The 17,453-nt window shown below is 40.0% G+C and overlaps 1 protein-coding gene across 3 annotated transcripts in view; it reads right to left on the reverse strand.

The window, feature by feature from the left end:
* Window positions 1-17,453, reverse strand: part of LOC148024483 (protein LURP-one-related 10-like) — a 70,128-nt gene that overhangs the window by 43,803 nt on the left and 8,872 nt on the right. Inside the window, exons 2-3 of one of the 3 annotated variants that reach the window (XM_087694130.1) lie at window positions 14,794-15,093; window positions 7,846-7,884 (exon numbers count right to left, since the gene is read on the reverse strand). In XM_087694130.1, coding sequence (XP_087550256.1) covers window positions 7,861-7,884; window positions 14,794-15,093 — 324 coding nt within the window. In that variant the 3' untranslated portion in view covers window positions 7,846-7,860. Of the gene's footprint in view, window positions 1-7,845; window positions 7,885-14,128; window positions 14,525-14,793; window positions 15,094-17,453 lie in introns of those variants that run through there. The other 2 variants (XM_087694129.1, XM_087694128.1) reach the window with 2 other exon arrangements.

A 17,453-nucleotide genomic window follows, 5' to 3' on the forward strand; every position in this document is an offset into this window, starting at 1 on the left:
GATTTAGATGAAGTAATATCTTTTTGTGTTGCATCTGCTCATCATAATTGATGCATGTGATTTGCATATACTCTCACAAGGTGTCAAGTGGATGTAGGTCGACATAGGTCTTTGTGCGAAAGGGTTTTAGAGCCCAAGTCATTGTAAGACCACCAACTTCATGAAGACCCACGATAGAAGCCTCACTGTCGAAAGTGAAATCACCCTTGCCAATTGCCTACATCGCATGACCCAAAGGAGGATCAGGGGCCACTCTCTCCTTTTGGGTTAAACTCTACACTTGGCACTCTAGTAGTTGTTACCTCAATTGTACCAACATCACACGTTACAAAGAGGTTTTGCAAAATCTCCAATGTATCTCCCCATATTAACAACTGTTCTCTAGCAACGAGGCTAGGGCACAATCATTGTTGTAACATCCATTTTCATAGCCTTTGAATCTTGACATTTTCCAACCCATTAAAAGGCTAATAGCCTCAACGTATTGCAATGGTTGTTCTCAAGTTATTCTTCCAAAGAGAGAGAGAGAGAGAGAGAGAGAGAGAGAGAGAGAGAGAGAGAGAGAGAGAGAGAGAGAGAGAGAGAGAGAGAGAGAGAGAGAGAGAGAGAGAATAAATAAAATGAAATGAAAAAGCACTCACAAACATATCATGACACCTAGGGGTCCTCAAATTAGGTACGTCCAGTGACCTTGGTCAGCTGGCTCCGTCACTAGTTCCATAGCCCTCTACACATTCCCCACAATTTTTCAGGGCACATCAAGGACAGGACATACCTAGGGAGCTTGTCTCACCTATGGTTAGACCTGTCACCCTGACCTAATTGCACGATTCCCTTTTGCACTCCGCCTTAGTGCCGTTGGAATTGATCGTGGTAAGCACCACACGAATGGGCAGGAAAAGTACACCGTCCTCATCGAGCAAGCTCAGTAGCTGCCAGCTACCAAAAGTTCGATGTCAATGTGTTCAATTATGCTACATCATGCCGTCACAATGCAAAGGATGTCTCATACACCTTCATGTATCCTTCTCCTCTACATGGAAAAATTTGCTTCATCCACACATTGTTACGAGGAACCAAACCCACGGTCTTCTAATTACGTAATATCTAAGTATGCATGAGGACTCACATAATATTTGCACCGAAATATATACACAGTTTGGGTCCTCAAGTATAGGACAATACTCTCAGCTTGCTTAGAGTTCGACCTGTCTCCCAAACTAATCAAACTATGTTTTGTGCAAGATAAAGAAGACTAGCACTACCCTCAAGGAGAGACCACATACGAGAGGTTGTCTATTGCAGGTAGTACTAAAGACTCCAACGAAAGTGTTGTCATCTCTTCATCAACACTCAACTTTGAATTCTTATCCTATATCATCCTACAAGCCCACCAAAGAATCGTCGGCTGCAAAATTTTCGAATATCAACACCTGTGCCAGCCATGAGTGCAACTCCTAACAAAGAACAACCCTATCACCAACCACAACAACCCTATCACCTGCCAATCATGCCAACAAGTACCCCCAATGACCTTCATCCACACCACCACCAGAACTCCTCCACGGCAAACCACAATAGCCCCTTTCAACGACATCTTTGGTGCATGCCCAAGCCTGCTACCTAGACCATGAGTACCATGGGACCGGCACTCATCTAGGAGGGGGGTAATGTTAACCCTCAAATGAACAAGGTGGAAAAGCCGAAACATCTAAAGCAGAAGACAAGGCCAAGGCAAAAGTGAAACAAAAGATGAAGGCGCGCCAATAAGAATTTGGAAACAAAAAATGTATAGAAAAGTTCTAAATCAAGGAGAAAAGCGCACGAGAAAAAGGACAAGTCAATACTTTTGTGAAAAAGGCACAAGGGCGCACCATGATTTATTTTAAGAGTGCCAAGATCTCACCCGTGTAATTTGTAAAGGTAGATGGGCGGTAGGAAGGAAGATAGAAAGATAGAAGGTCAATGGGAAAAAGGGCCTAGGCCACGACTGGCCATGTAAAAAAGGGGATAAGGGGATGACCGCCCAAAAGGGATTTAGGGTTTTGTATATAAAGTTGAAAAGTGAATGAGAAGTTCATTCTTGGGTGTGGCCAAAAGTAGCTCTCTTCTTCTTCTTCTTCTTCTTCTTCTTCTTCTTCTTCTTCTTCTTGCTTGCTTGAGCTTGTGCTTGAGAGAGGGAGTGTGAGAGTGTGAGGGTGAGGGACCGTGGAAGAGAAGCTCTCCATCTTCTCCTCTCTTCTTCTCTTTTCTTCTCTTCTCTTGCTCACGGAAATGGAGCTTGGAGTGTGGAGCTTGAGGATGAAGCTCGCTTGAATCTTTCACTTGGATCATGGAGCTACCAGAGTGCTCGGGAGAGAAGGTAACTCGAGCAGGCATAGAGGTAAGATCACTACACCTGTAGAGATGGATAGTGCATCAGCTATGTGAGAGATAGCCATTAGTACTTGGCTTGGAACGCATGAAACAATAAGGGGTCCAAGGGTCTCAGCGGTTGATCGCCTCTACAACCTTCTTGTATGGTGATTGACCAGAAGAGGTGCATATGGCACATCTAGTAGGTTATGAGGATTTAGAGCATCCCACATATGTGTGTAGGTTAAGGAAGGCACTATATGTACTAAGTAAGCATTTAGATCATGGTCTAACAAGATCAAATAGTATCTTGTCAACATTGACTTTTCTATTTTTGATGTAGATCACTCACTTTATGAGAGAAAGGGTGATGTAGATTTGATCATCATAGTCATCTACATGGATGACTTAATTATTGCAGGTAATAGTGATAGAGGGATTACTAATGTTAAGGGTCTTTTGAATTAAAATTTTGAGATGAATAATTTAGGTAAATTGAGGTACTTTCTTGGCATAGAAGTGATCAAATGTGATGAAAGCATATGGTTGTCCTAAAGGCAATATGGCTTTGATATGTTATCTAAGTGTAGTTCATAAGGTATAAGCCTCTTTCAATGCCATTGGATCATTTTAAATGGATCAACACATCAATGATCATTATGATCCTCACATGGCCAATGACTATAAATTATTATATTTTGATAGTTGCACCTACCTACAAGCTTGCATAGTTATAGCACTAGTCGACTAGGATAATCAACTATGCACTCTTTGACTTAGTATGACACTTTTCTTTATGTTATATCTTATCTATACTTTGTGTACAAAAAGAAAGAAAAATCAACAAGAATTTTTTTTTCTTGATCTATCTTCTTGTGTTCTTGAGTGAGCTACTTCTTGTTGGGAGTAAAGGCGCCTCTGCCTAGCCACCCGTGTATTACTACACTAACAGTCACCGCCACTGCACACTGTAGGTGGCGGGCGCCCGTCACTGTCACTTTATTTTTTATTATTTTAGTGACAGTTTGAATAAAGGAAGGCTCGATCACACATTGTGACTATTGGAGTTCCCATTTCTAGTGTCTCCCTTTCTTGCTCTTGCTCTTCTGCCATAACTCTCAAGTCCAACCTTTGATCTGTCACTCCCTTTTAAGTGGTATCAGAGCTGTGCTTTCCGACTCTTGAGCTTGGTTCGTAGCATTCTCAGCATCCCATCGACTCCCTACTTGCATTGGGTCTCCTTCCCGGCAGCCATATCCGACTCCTTCGAGCTCTCGTCACTCCCCGGCTTCCCAAGCACCTTCCCGGGATTGTTGGCCACCATTAGGGTATTACATCAAAGGTATTTGACCATTTTCTTCAGGGTTTACTTCAGTTCTCAGGTCTCACAAGCTGTAAATAAGATTGGGGCAGCCACCATTGAAGCTCCCTTGCTTCATATCTCACTTGCCTTTGAACAAGACTTGTTGGAGCTTGTTTGAGGCCATCCTTGGCTTTAAATGGACCCCTTCGAAGCTTGGCCACCATTTTTTGCAGCCCAAAGACCAGCATTTATAGTTGGCGGAATCAAGCAACCCTTCCATATGTGTCTTCAGCATTGATAGTCACAACAATAGCTCTCCCCCTCCATTGGCACTTGGAAAGGCTCCATTTCGGGCATATGAACATGCTTTGATGCTTGGTTTTGATGGTTGATGTGTTGGCATAGTATTTGGACTGATTTAACACTATTTTGGGACTATCATAACAGTCCATAGGTAGTTTATGATAGTGTTACACTGACATTTGATGCTACAGCTTGTTTAGCATTGTCATTTGATGCTCGATTGGTCCTGTTTGATGCTCGGATGTTAGGGAAATGTATACCTATTGCTTGGCAACCATTTGGAGCTGATTTTGGTGCTAAAATTCTTAGTTTTGAATAGTAAATCACTGCTATACACAGTTGGGCTGAAGTCATTTTACTCATGTATACTTATGCATATGCTTTTCGGGCTATGTTTCGGACATATATGATGTATTGACACTTGGGGCTCGACATAGAGCTTGGTTTTGATTCGGGATCGTTGGTTGAGCTTGAGCTTGCTTTGCAAAAAATTTGGATTCTCCGTCTTGGATGTACTTATGGCATGTATGTTGCTTATGTGTGACCGGTCTTGACATGCTTAGCTTATGCCATTACTACATGCTAGTTACATTGTTTGGAGCCTATTGCTACTAGAGCTCGGTCTTGGCTTGACCTTGGATTCTCGGAGCTTACTTGAGCTATTTATTGGCTTTCTATAGTTATATCTTGGGATGTACTTGATGTTTTACATGCTTATGGATGCTACATACGGATGCTCTACTGCCTACATGTTTGGGATGTATTATTGATGTATTGTGTTGGACTTATGTCATTGGCACTGTGTCTTGCCTTGGCTTGAGCTATTGAGCTCGTACATACGGCTTTTGTGCCAGTGGGAGCATTCTTGAATGCTTATCAGACATTGAGCAGGTGGTACTTTTATGCATTGAGCGGTTACATGCTATTAAGCAGTTACAGACACCTGAGACTTTGGGACTTCTTACCTTTTGGGATGATATATCATATGTCTTGGTTCACTATATGCTTATGAGCTAAGTCTCAATTTTGGATCCATATCTTTGTGAACTGACACCTACTTGTGTCAAGTTTTGGTAGTGGTAGGAACACTTTGCCCCATTGCCTGGGGGGTGTGCCTACTCACTGGCAGATGTTTGTATGACATACTTGGGTGTTGGATTCATGCATATCGACCGTCATATGCTTATGCTATGCCCGCATGATACCGGCTTTGGTTTTGGCAGTATCTCATCGCCTTGGGATCCGATTTTAGCACTGTTAGCTCTCTTTTACTGAAATCTAAAATTTATTATAGCAAGCATATATGTATGGACTGTCATGGATTTTTCATGCTGAAATACTCTGAAATGATGTACTTTCACTAGTACTTGGTGGGCAGTAGCTTTGGTTTCACTTTCTTTGCCATTATTTCTCGATTTTGATGATTTTTTTGTCATTTTTTGCAGTAAACAGCAAGCAATTTTGAACTATCTATAGTCTTCCAGCCTACATTATGGCGAGTTCATCCACTAATCATGCTATTTTCAACATCACTAAGCTTGATGGTACAAATTACTCTTATTGAAAGAACCAGATTTGGCAGGTGTTGGTGCAAAAATCGCAGATCAAACCTTTGAGGTTAAGCGGACATTCGCCTGCAACTATGCCAGATGAGGAATGGCTTGAGCTTGATGAGTTATGCAAGTCCACTATTATATTGTCTCTCATAGAACAAGTTCACTATAATGTCTTTGAGGAAGAACAGAGTGTGTGGCAGTTGTGGGAAAAGATAAAAAATCTCTATGACAAGAAAAGTCCAGTGAGTCAGATGTATTGGCTAAAGCAGCTTATGGATCTGTGCATGAAGGAGAATGTGACTATGTCTGCTCACTTGAGCCAGTTCCATGCTATACTCAAGAACTTGACTTCACAGGACATCACTTTTGCAGAGGATGTCACTCCTTTTTTCTTGCTTTGTACTCTTAATGAGTCATGGGATGTATTCCACACTGCATTATGTGCCTCTACTGCTACCTTGAAATTGTCTGATGTTGAGAGTGCTCTTCTACAGGAAGAGGTTAACCGTAAGAATTTGGATGCCTCTCGTGTGTCTCATGCTATGACAATTACATGTAGGAATGATGGATACGAAAAGCATGGCAGTGGTAGTGGCCGTGGACGCAATTCTCAGAAATCTCGGTCCAAGTCGCGTGGGAACTCACGTAGTAAATCCCGTGGCAGGAATGCACGTGTAACTTGTCACCATTGTGGAAAAAAGGGCCATATTAGGCCACAATGCCATGAATTGTGCAATGAAAGGCGCAAAGATAAGGGGAAAGACAAAGTGCAGGATAAGTCTTCTGATCGCAGTATAGTACCTGCAAAGTCCAATGTTAAAATTGAAGAGATCAATGTTATGCAGCCTGAGAATGTTGATGATGGTGATAATATCCTAGCAGCTTCTTCTAGTGCTTTGTAGATGACAAACATACACTCTATGTATGCACAATGTTGGCTCTTGGACTCAAGTGCGTCCTTTCATGTGACACCTTGCTAAGAGTGGTTTCATTTATACCGTACTGTTTCGTGTTCTATGCGCTTGGGTGATGACAGCTCTCTTCATATTGTGGGCATTGGTGATGTTAGGCTGCAGTTTCCTTCTGGTAGCAATTTTGTTATGCATGATGTACGTCATGTACTTGCTTTGACAAGTAGTCTCATGTCAGCTGGACAGCTTGATGACGCAGGATATCATGTATGTTTTGGAGACTCTGCATGGAAGATCACTCATGGCATACTTGTGATTGTGAGAGGTGCCAAGGCTGGTAGTCTCTACCCCTTGATTGTATTAGCTTCTTCCCTTGATCATGTTTTTTCTATGGGTTCTATCCCACATGTATCTCTTTGGCATGCCTATTTGGGCCATATGTCTTTGAAGGGAATGAAAATGCTTTCTGGTTTGCAGTACTTACCGCCCTTGATTATGCATGTTTTGATTCATGTGGGCATTGTCTTCATGGCAGGCAGACTAGGTCTACGCATAAGAATTCTAGTAGGCCACGCATAAGTGAGCCCTTGGTATTGGTACATTCGGATGTCTGTGGGCCCATGCCTTGTTAGTCTATGGGTGGTGCAAAGTATTCTGTTACGTTCATAGATGATTTTTCACAGAAAGTTTGGGCTTATCCCATTAAACTGATAAGTCTTGGCTACGTTTCAGAGATGGCTTGTATTGGTTGAGAACCAGTCTAGGCATAGGCTAAAATGCCTAAGGAAAGATAATGGGGATGAGTATGTCTCATGTGCTTTTGAGCAGTTATGTGATGAGAGGGGTATTAAGCGTCAATTGACCGCCCCCTACACCCCCCCCAGAATGGTTTGGTTGAGCGGATGAATAGAACCATATAGGAGCGTGTACGTAGTATGCTTAGCCATGTAGGCCTACCACAGAGCTTTTGGGCTGAGGCAGTTAGTACAACTGTGCATGTTATAAACAGATCACCCTCTAGTGGTTTGGATTTCCAGGTTGCAGAGGAGGTATGTGTGAAAGATGCGGGATCTAGAGCATGGCAAAGGTGGAAGCTATGGAGGATGGAAGATGAAGATACTACTCATGTTGACATTGACAAAGAAGACAACTGTTACAGAAGTGAATTAGGTTTCAAGATTGAGACTTGAACTCATAAACACAATCTTGTGTAGGACTGACAATGACACAGACACTTGACAGAAAGAGACAAGTACTATTGCATTATCATCATTTGAAAGTGATAGTCAAGTACATCATTATATAGGATTGCTTGGTAGCACACTACATCACTGTGCCTATGGGATCTGTCTCTCTTCCTAGAATGAACTGCATCTTCCTAGCCTAGTTGTTCCATACAAAGGGGCATACATAGGGCGTGATTGGCAGATTCTCAACACCCCTCCTCAATCACAACCTGAAAGTACAAAGTGTATAGAGGTTTTAGTGAGAGAAACACCTACAAAGTGTGAGTATACCACAAACATGGCAAAACACCAGAGGCTCTCGCAGAAAAGGCTAAGTGTGGGTACCATAAACATGGTGGACATCCAGAGGCTGTAATAGGGGCCTCACAAAGTGTACAAAGGCTGTAGTACAAGGTCACATGAGGAGTTTTTACAAGCTTATGAAAGGAACATTAAGGCAGGTACAATGCTTTTAAAATAGAAAATGAGAGACAAGGACCAATAGGCCCTTGTGGTCTTTTTCAGCATATGCTTTCTCTTTGTCAGCATGGAAAATCTTCTTGTCTTTCATCTTTGGTTCTTCAGCTTTGAATGATGTGATCATTTGGTCTTCATGGCAGATCTTCTTCTTGTCCTTCTTCTCTTCTCCATGGTCTTTTTAGTTTGCTTCTTCTTTGACTTTGCTTGCAACTTCAATTTTCATGTCCATGTTCCCCTCAAGCAAAGGTATCATCTTTGAGGCAGTGGAAATGTCTTCAAAATCTTCTGATGGATTCATTGATTGAACTTTGATGTAGACAGCTCCATGTCTTTCTACAAGTAAGATAGCCAAGTCTTGCATGCAATGTAAATGGGCAACAAGAGTAATGTTACTCTTTATGACAGGTAACCACCCAAGAGACTTCATGCCTGGCATTTCTATGATGGAATCAGCTTAAAATCTCTGAAACTTTCCAGCACAGAGTTGAAATCTAATGTGTCAGAAGACACAACCAATGTCAGTGTGAAAACACACTATGTAGTATCAAAAGATACTATGATTGAGAACTTGATGATGATTCTTGATGCTTTGATTTTCTTGATGCTTTGATTTTGTTGCATCTTTTTCTTGTTGGGAACTTTAGTAACACAGTGGATCAGAGTGACAGAGGCTTGGGTTGAGTGTCAGGAGAGAGAAAATGAAGAAAAATGAGTTTGGGAGATTTTGGCGATGGTGGAATTAGGGTTTCTGAGACAGGGGCCTGGTTTTTCTCAGATTGCAGGAGCTGTCTTGATGATTTTCAAAACTTTTTTTATAGAAAGATAGCTTACTTCATGGGCTATCAAAGCCCCATAACAATCAATCAGATCGTGGGCAGTACGGCGCATGCAGAGAGCTCGATCAAAGACGACGCAGATCAGGATAGCGACAACAAATTTTCGCAATGCCAGGGATTCCGGTTACCAATGTGCCTTTGTGATGTGCTAGGGAGAAGTGCAGGGAGTAGGAGAATAATCCCCTAGAAGGAGTCAGGAGTTGAAGTGTCCTAGTTGAGGAGTTATGGAAGCTCCAAGTGAGGTAGGTCCTGTCTAGCTATGGTAGACACAGGGCAGAGATTGAGAATTTTCACAATGCTAAAGCTATGCTTGCCCAAACTCAATGATTGATGTGTCAAGAAGAAGCTCTAGAAGTAGGGGAACACTTTCCCAGAAGGAAGCTCCAAGAGTTTTGACCTGTGGAGTGAGATATAAGAGCTTCAAGCTAACAAGGTGATGCTGGCTATGGCTGCCATGGAAGCTCAAGTGAAAGAGATGAAGTCATGGGCTGGAACTGTGGTGACCAGAGTTGAAGAGGAACTGAGAGAGAGTAGAAAAGAGCTAAGCCATGCTCAGCTGAGCTCTGATACCATGTGAAAGATGCAGGATCTAGAGCATGGCAAAGGTGGAAGCTATGGAGGATGGAAGATGAAGATACTACTCATGTTGACATTGACAAAGAAGACAACTGTTACACAAGTGAATTAGGTTTCAAGATTGAGACTTGAACTCATAAACACAATCTTGTGTAGGACTAACAATGACACAGACACTTGACAGAAAGAGACAAGTACTATTGCATTATCATCATCTAAAAGTGATAGTCAAGTACATCATTATATAGGATTGCTTGGTAGCACACTACATCACTATGCCTATGGGATCTATCTCTCTTCCTAGAATGAACTGCATCTTCCTAGCCTAGTTGTTCCATACAAAGGGGCATACATAGGGTGTGATTGGCAGATTCTCAACAGTATGGACTGGAAAACCTCCCTCTTATGCGCATCTCCATGTCTTTGGATATGAGGCATTTTGCCATGTGCCCAGGGTCAAGAGAAGTAAGCTGGATCCCAAGAGTGTCAAATGCATTTTCCTTGGTTATGGGGATGCACGCGAGATGGGTTACCATCTCTGGGATCCGCAAGCGCGGAAAGTCATCCGCAGTCATGATGTAGTCTTCCATGAAGACAAAATGCATAGGTAGCCTGAGAGAGTTGTTGAGATCCGCAAGGTCATATTTCAGGAGGATCTGAGAGCTCTTGCATCTACAGATGCTCATGGTTAGGGTGTTGGACAAGTAGTTGGGCAGGCAGCAAAGCCTGCGGTCTACTAGAGACAGACGTCCACCTGATAGATTTCAGTCTTCGATGCATTATATCTTGGTTACAGATGTAGGAGAGCCTTTCACTTATTATGAGGCTATGCGTAGGGGTGATAGTCACTCATGGGAGAGGGCTACGTAGTCTGAGATAGACTCCTTACATAAGAATGACACTTGGGATTTGGTTTCCTTGCCTACGGGCAAGAAGGCTTTGCCATGCAATTGGGTGTACAAGCTGAAAAGTACCCCTGGACACCCCAAGCTGGCATACAAGGCTAGATTGGTAGCAATGGGTTTTAAGCATGAGCATGGTGTGGACTTTGATGAGATCTTTTCTCTTGTGGTTAAGATGACCACCCTGCACTTAGTCTTGGGTTTGGTTGCTCAGCTTGACTTGGATTTATACCAGATGGATGTCAAGACGACTTTCTTACATGGGGACTTGTATGATGAGATTTATATGGAGCAACCTAAGGGCTTTGCAGAACCTCGCAGGGAGCACCTAGTGTGCAAATTGAAGAAAAGTCTTAATGGCTTGAAACATGTACCTAGGGAGTGGTACCATAAGTTTGATGCCTTTATGCAGTCACAGGGCTACAGCAAGAGTACTATGGATCCGTGTCTTTACACGAAGAAAGCCCGTGATGGTTCTTTATTGATTTTGGTCCTCTATGTGAATGATATGCTGATAGCAGGGACAGCTCATGATGAGCTAGATGCTCTTAAGGCTCAACTCAAGAAGAGCTTTGAGATGAAAGATCTGGGACAGGCTGCTCACATACTTGGTATACACATTAGACGCGATAGGCATCAAGGACTCCTCTACTTATCATAGAGGGAGTACATTCAAAAAGTCCTTGAAACACCATATTGGGGAATATGAAAATTTTCCGTAAATTTGGGACAGGTTGTCGTCGTGTTAAGGGTTGAAGGTCTACCACCAGGGCTTAGTGTAGAACAAGAGTATGGGATTGAAGATTCGGAGAAGGGAAAAATAATGGGGTTTGACAAGATTCGGGTTTCAGAAAAGACTTAGATGAGGAAGAATATTTTAAGCTTTTTCTGTGTATTTAGCATACATGAATGGAATAAATGTCTCTGTCTTGTTTACATCAAATGCATTTGGAAATATAAACCATAACATGAAGGATATTCTCAAATTTTTAATCCAAATGCAAATACCAAATTCAAGCTCAAATGGTTTTTATCTCATGTACTTAGACGGATTACAACTCCACGAAACAAGTATTATGATGGTAGACTCAAATACATTCAAGATATGGACCAATAATACATGAAATGCATTGAAGGAGCATAATTTTAACTTCAGCCTTGTTTTAAAACAGAAAATTCCAGCCCATAATCAAGCTCAAAAAGAGTACTTAAACTCATGAATAAGCTCCTCTAATCATTAATGGATAAAGCTCGGATGTTAAGAGGTCATTTTCTTCTATTACAACCACATGAATCACTTGTTTGCTCATCAAAATGGACAAGAACAATGGGCTGCCCTGTTAATGACTGGTTTTTTCAACCCATACACCTTCAAAATCCTCACCCTTTGCTTGCCCCAAAGTCACTCAAGTACTTGGGTACAAGTCGTGCTTCATTGGACCATGAATAAGGTAGATAAAATGAGAGAAGACGTACATAAGAGCAGGCTGAATACTTTTCTCTCAGATTTTCCCCTTTTATAGACTGTCATACCATGCATTTTTGTCAGACCAAATGGATGGATAAGTGGAGCTCTCACCTTGTTTGTATCTTCATCTTCAGCTCTTGTTAATCTTTAGTTTGCATGCTCCAAAGCATGCACCATAGCTCCCAGTTTTCTCCAGATGCAGCAGGTTGTGCAGGTCCGCATTTTGCGTCGAAAAATATAGGCTGCATCCTGCTCAGCTCCACACTACTTTTTGACCTACTTAGGTCACTTACTGGTCACATTAGTCCATTACTTCAGGTTCCCCATGAACCTAGTGGACTTTTGGCATTTTTCTTGAGTTCTAACCATATTTTACACTTGAATCAATGTGATTTATTGTGCAAACTATCAATTACTTTCAGCTGACCAAGTTGTAGATTCCCATAGACTTATTTTTTTATCAATATACATGGTACAACTGAAAATTATATGCTAAATACAAAAGAACTTATGTAACCAAGTTGGTTATTGGGTAACAATGACTGAATTATGTATGCAAATTCCTCATATAAATCCCAGTGAAGTACTTCTGTGTTCATAAGAATCCCATGATTTATATTATGAACAATAAACTCTTTGACAACGTGATCCAATCTTTGAATTTGTCATATCTTGAACACTATAACTCCAAATCAAATGCTCTATAGCTCAATAGATTCTTTTTTTCAAGTGCTTTCCAATGATAGATCACATCATATGGTTTTGAGAAACTTATGGGCATGTTATTCAGGTGTCACCTTTTTAGTATTCTAAAAATGGAAATTGGGAGATTCCCAAACTCACTAATATTGTGTTTTGAGTGCTTTCATATGCATGACGTAAAGCCTATTGGCTATCCATTGCCTTCTTATGTGAAGGTATCACAGGCTAATTTTCCGCAGACAGATGAGCAGAGGGCTGAGATAGCCAAGATTCCCTATGCATCCGCAGTGGACAGTCGTATGTATGCCATGATAGCCACTTGCCTAGATATTGCCTTGCAGTTGGTGTTGTGGCATGCTATATGGCTACACCTGGCAAGAAGCATTGGGATACCGTGAAGGGTATCATGAGGTACCTAAAGGGCACTGCAGATATGTGCATATGCTATGGCAGCCAGGATACATGAGTCGTGGGGTACACTGACTCTGATTATGCAGGACATGCAAATAGTAGGAAGTCCACTTCTGGCTATGTATTCACATATGCTGGAGGTATTGTTTCTTGGATGTCTAGGGTGTAGAAATGCATGGCCCTTTCTACTACAGAGCCTGAGTATGTTGCAGCCACTGAGGCTTGCAAGGAGGCCATTTGGTTGGGTCATTTGGTTGCTAACCTTAGTATTGATGCTATCCCTACACTGCATTTGGATTCTATGAGTATTTCAGTTAGCCAAGAATCCGGTCTTCCATGCAAAGATGAAACACATTGAGGCTAGGTATCACTTCATACGTGGGGTCATTAAGGACAAGTATGTTGATCTTGTCAAGATCTCGACTGACCAGAATCCTACATATCTGCTCACGAAAAGCCTCTCTACAGAGCGCTTTGCCTTCCTCAGGAGGTTGATGGGCGTGGGATGAGATGACATCTTTCCTCATCCTGTTATACATGTGTACATGTTGTACTGTCTTTTTTCTTTTTCTTTTCACTCCTCACTAGGACAGATTCGCCTTTGAGTGGGAGGTTATTGGGGGTAAAGGTGCCTCTGCCTAGTCGCCCGTGTATTACTATACTGACAATCACCGCCATTGCACACTACAGGTGGCGGGCGCCCATCACCGTCACTTTATTCTTTATTCTTTTAGTGACAGATTGAATAAAGGAAGGCATGTTCACACATTGTGACTGTTGGAGTTTCCATTTCTAGTCTCTCCCTTTCTTGCTCTTGCTCTCTCGCCATAGCTCTCGAGTCCAACCTTTGATCCATCGCTCCCTTTCACTTCTTTCATGTGTCGTGTGTATTCCCGGTGTGCAGTAGCTTAAGTGAGCATCCCCATCACGTGATTTGTAACACTTGCTAATCATATTTTTCTTCATTAACAAAGGCACATTTAATAGCATACATACTTAAGACATGTAGAAAAGTCTTTAGAGATAAAGGAAGCAAGAGATCATGTAAGTTAGGATAAAAAACAATATCTAGAATGAGCTTGAGTTAAAATGGAAAAAAAGCAACAAGGGAGGTGGTGGAAAGGAAAGGTAATTATAAGAATTACACAAAAGATATTAATGTTATTCTAAAAGCAAGATATCATCCCTACAAAAAATTTCAAACAGATAAAGAGATGGAGATGTGATTGAACCATATTCATGGCCAACGACCACCTCTCTCAAATCCATAGATTTTTTTAGCCTTTTTCAATCTCTCCCTCTTTATCTCTAGATTTTTGTAGGCCAATAGATTCTAATTTTTATTGTACTTGTAATATTTTAAATTTTGTGTGTGTGTGTGTGTGTGTGTGTTCAACTCGATGATTCTCCTTTCATCCATAAACTTTTGAATCTTCTCTTTTACTTCTATGTCTCCATCATTCCACATCAAATGGTAGCTTAAAAGCATGATTTTCTGTAAAATAACAATAATACATTCTTATTATTTAGGAGGATGCTTATATTGAAGATTATATTGATGGAGTGATCACAGTTTAAAATCTCTCTCTCTCTCTCTCTCTCTCTCTCTCTCTCTCTCTCTCTCTCTCTCTCTCTCTCTCTCTCTCTCTCTCTCTCTCTCTCTCTCTCTCTCTCTCTCTCTCTCTCTCTCTCTCTCTCTCTCTCTCTCTCTCTCTCTCTCTCTCTCTCTCTATAGGAACAAGAAAGAAAAACATGTTGTAGTACCTTAGCAATGACGTTCCCTTGTTGAGTATAGATATTTAAGGCATTGGTGAAGAATCTAGCCTTGATCTTCAAATCTGGTAATGGCTTAGTGTTCTCATGAGGTGCTGATTCAGATTCACCAATATTTATATTTTTGTGGTTGTTGTTGTTGCTACTACTTTGAGTAATGTTGGCAAAAAAAACATGCATGTTGGGAGAGGACTGTAGTATGCAAGCCTTGGACAACATCAAAACAAGCTCTTCTAGGATGTTGGGATGCTCCCCTCGAAACACCTTAGTTTCCTTTTTCAAGCTTAAACACTGACAAAAAGGAAATCAATGGACCATTTAGTCATACATTTTGAAATAGAAATAAGTTCTTTTCAAGTTCATTCAAGTAACATGATTAAAAAAGGAAAATGAGTAATGTGCACCTTGTGATGAAAAATGCTACAATAATTTTAAGAATTAAGAGATGTTTGCCGATAGAAACAACATTTGAAAGTAAACATCAGATCATATTCCTCTATGCACAAGTGAAATGCAATGATTGTTTTAACAAATGGCTCTTTATAAGAATGTCCTATTAAACTCATCCTTCATAATATCATAAAGAAATAAGAAAGCAACTTGTATGATTATGGGCAGAAAAATGGCCCATTTGATTACCCCTTTTATGAAAGCAAGCCATACAACTTAATACTATCTAGTTGCATGTATATCTACCACTTATCTTTTTCCTTTTTTGAAGAATCATACACTAAGCAAGAGGATCAGTGCATAAGGTGGCACTATATCAATGGAAACCCATGCATTCATATGATGAAATAATTAAATCAAACTGGTATGTAAAGCTACAAAAGGTTACAACTTTTATTGTCAACTAGCAATGACAATTCATGACTTTGTGAGTTACTATTTAGTCTTGTAAGATCATTATTATGAAAATATTGATTTCAATGTGTTCAAGCTGTTATAAACAAATCCATTTATACATTTTTGAGTTCTTTTAGAGACCCTAAGGTAGAAAATTCCCCTCTTTCTAGAAAGTCTCTACATGCATACTTGGGGCTCCACAACTAACACATTCCTAGCATCACATGCTTTCAAGAGGTGAGTAAATAACTCATCCCACTTAATATATTTCTAAATTAATGATCACTTTGTCTTTGTAAACTTATGATTTTTCTCCTCTTTTTTTTTGGGAGACACCACTTTCAACTTCAAATTCATGTACTTTTCTAAATAACAAGACTAAAAAACTCATTTTGCTAATGACTTCATGTGCTATATGTAACTTATTTTAAGGGTAAACCCTTGGGAATACATATTCTTAGAATATAAGAGACCCTTGTATTTTATAAATCCATCAAATGCATCCCCTATATATATATGGCTCATCATAATTCAGAGTTCTATTGATCCACTTGATGTTTAATAGATTGATTGTGTAACCCTTTTTGAAAAAAAGTCCCTTGAATACATGAGTTTTACTTTTTTAATACTAGAAACCCTTATGTATGGATGTTGTTAACATTGCCTACTAGGGCATATTTACAATGATTGAATCACATCATCCTTGAAAAAGTAGTCGTACTTTTATTGAATTAAGAGTTGATTTATTGTTAACATTGTCTATTAGGCATATTTATAATGATTGAATCACATCATCATTGAAAAATTAGTCCTACTTTTATTGAGTAAAAAGGTGATTTAGTTTAGCTTAAGATCACTTGTTTGCCTAGACCTTCTCTTTTCTTTTTTGAAGTGAAAAGCAATTGTATTGAAATACTATGCCTAGAGAGAGAGAAAGCAAATAGACAAACAAAGTACCCCTTATTTTTGGGAGCTCTTTTAGGAAGAGATTGGCAATGCTCTAATGTGCACAAATATGCTCTTATTGCAATCTCATTACACTAAAACAAGCCTTATGTTAGATCTACGTATATTCATGCATATCTTACACACTAGTAATTGCAAAAAAAGAGCATTACAACAAGGAGAGAGAAAATAGACTATAAGAGAGAGAAAGAAGAGCAAAGCAACAAAGAGAGAGAGAAAGCAAGAGAAGCCATGAAAGTTGAGAGAGAAAGCTTGAAGGAGATGAAGATACTCAATTGCATTATGCTGAATGAATAAAAAATGTTATCTTATATATTTATATACTTGTGTCATTGTAGCACCAAGTATTATCAAATATTTATCAAAATACATGACTAATTTCACTTCATGATAATCCATAGTCCTTAAAAAATGAAATAGAGAACTTATTACAAAATATTCCAAGTGTTGGAGATGAATATGATACTCTATTTAGACATGATAAAAGATCCCATAATCTTCAAGATTCTTCCAAAGGATAGATCTAGAGTTGAAGACTAAGTATGAGGTGTATACTTCAAAGTTGAAACATAAAGATGAGAACTTGATCAAAAAATTATTTATGTATGAGCTCCTCCAAAATGTAGACATTGTGCAATCCATTGGAAACCTTGCTATACAAAATGTGCCATAATATTCCAAAATTGGTTGTATAAAGAGTTGTCTATGAAGAAACTATATGAAATAGAGTTCATAAGCTTATATAGTATTCTTTATAAAGATCACTTGAAGTTATGGGGATTATCCCAAGATGGTGTTGTTGGTCTAAATAGAGCTTCATCCAAAAGCAATCCCTTATC

Source organism: Lygodium microphyllum, chromosome 15, assembly GCF_053477565.2.
Source record: "Lygodium microphyllum isolate KBCC chromosome 15, Lygodium_microphyllum_v1.1.10, whole genome shotgun sequence".
In the NCBI taxonomy this organism is placed as follows: domain Eukaryota; kingdom Viridiplantae; phylum Streptophyta; class Polypodiopsida; order Schizaeales; family Lygodiaceae; genus Lygodium; species Lygodium microphyllum.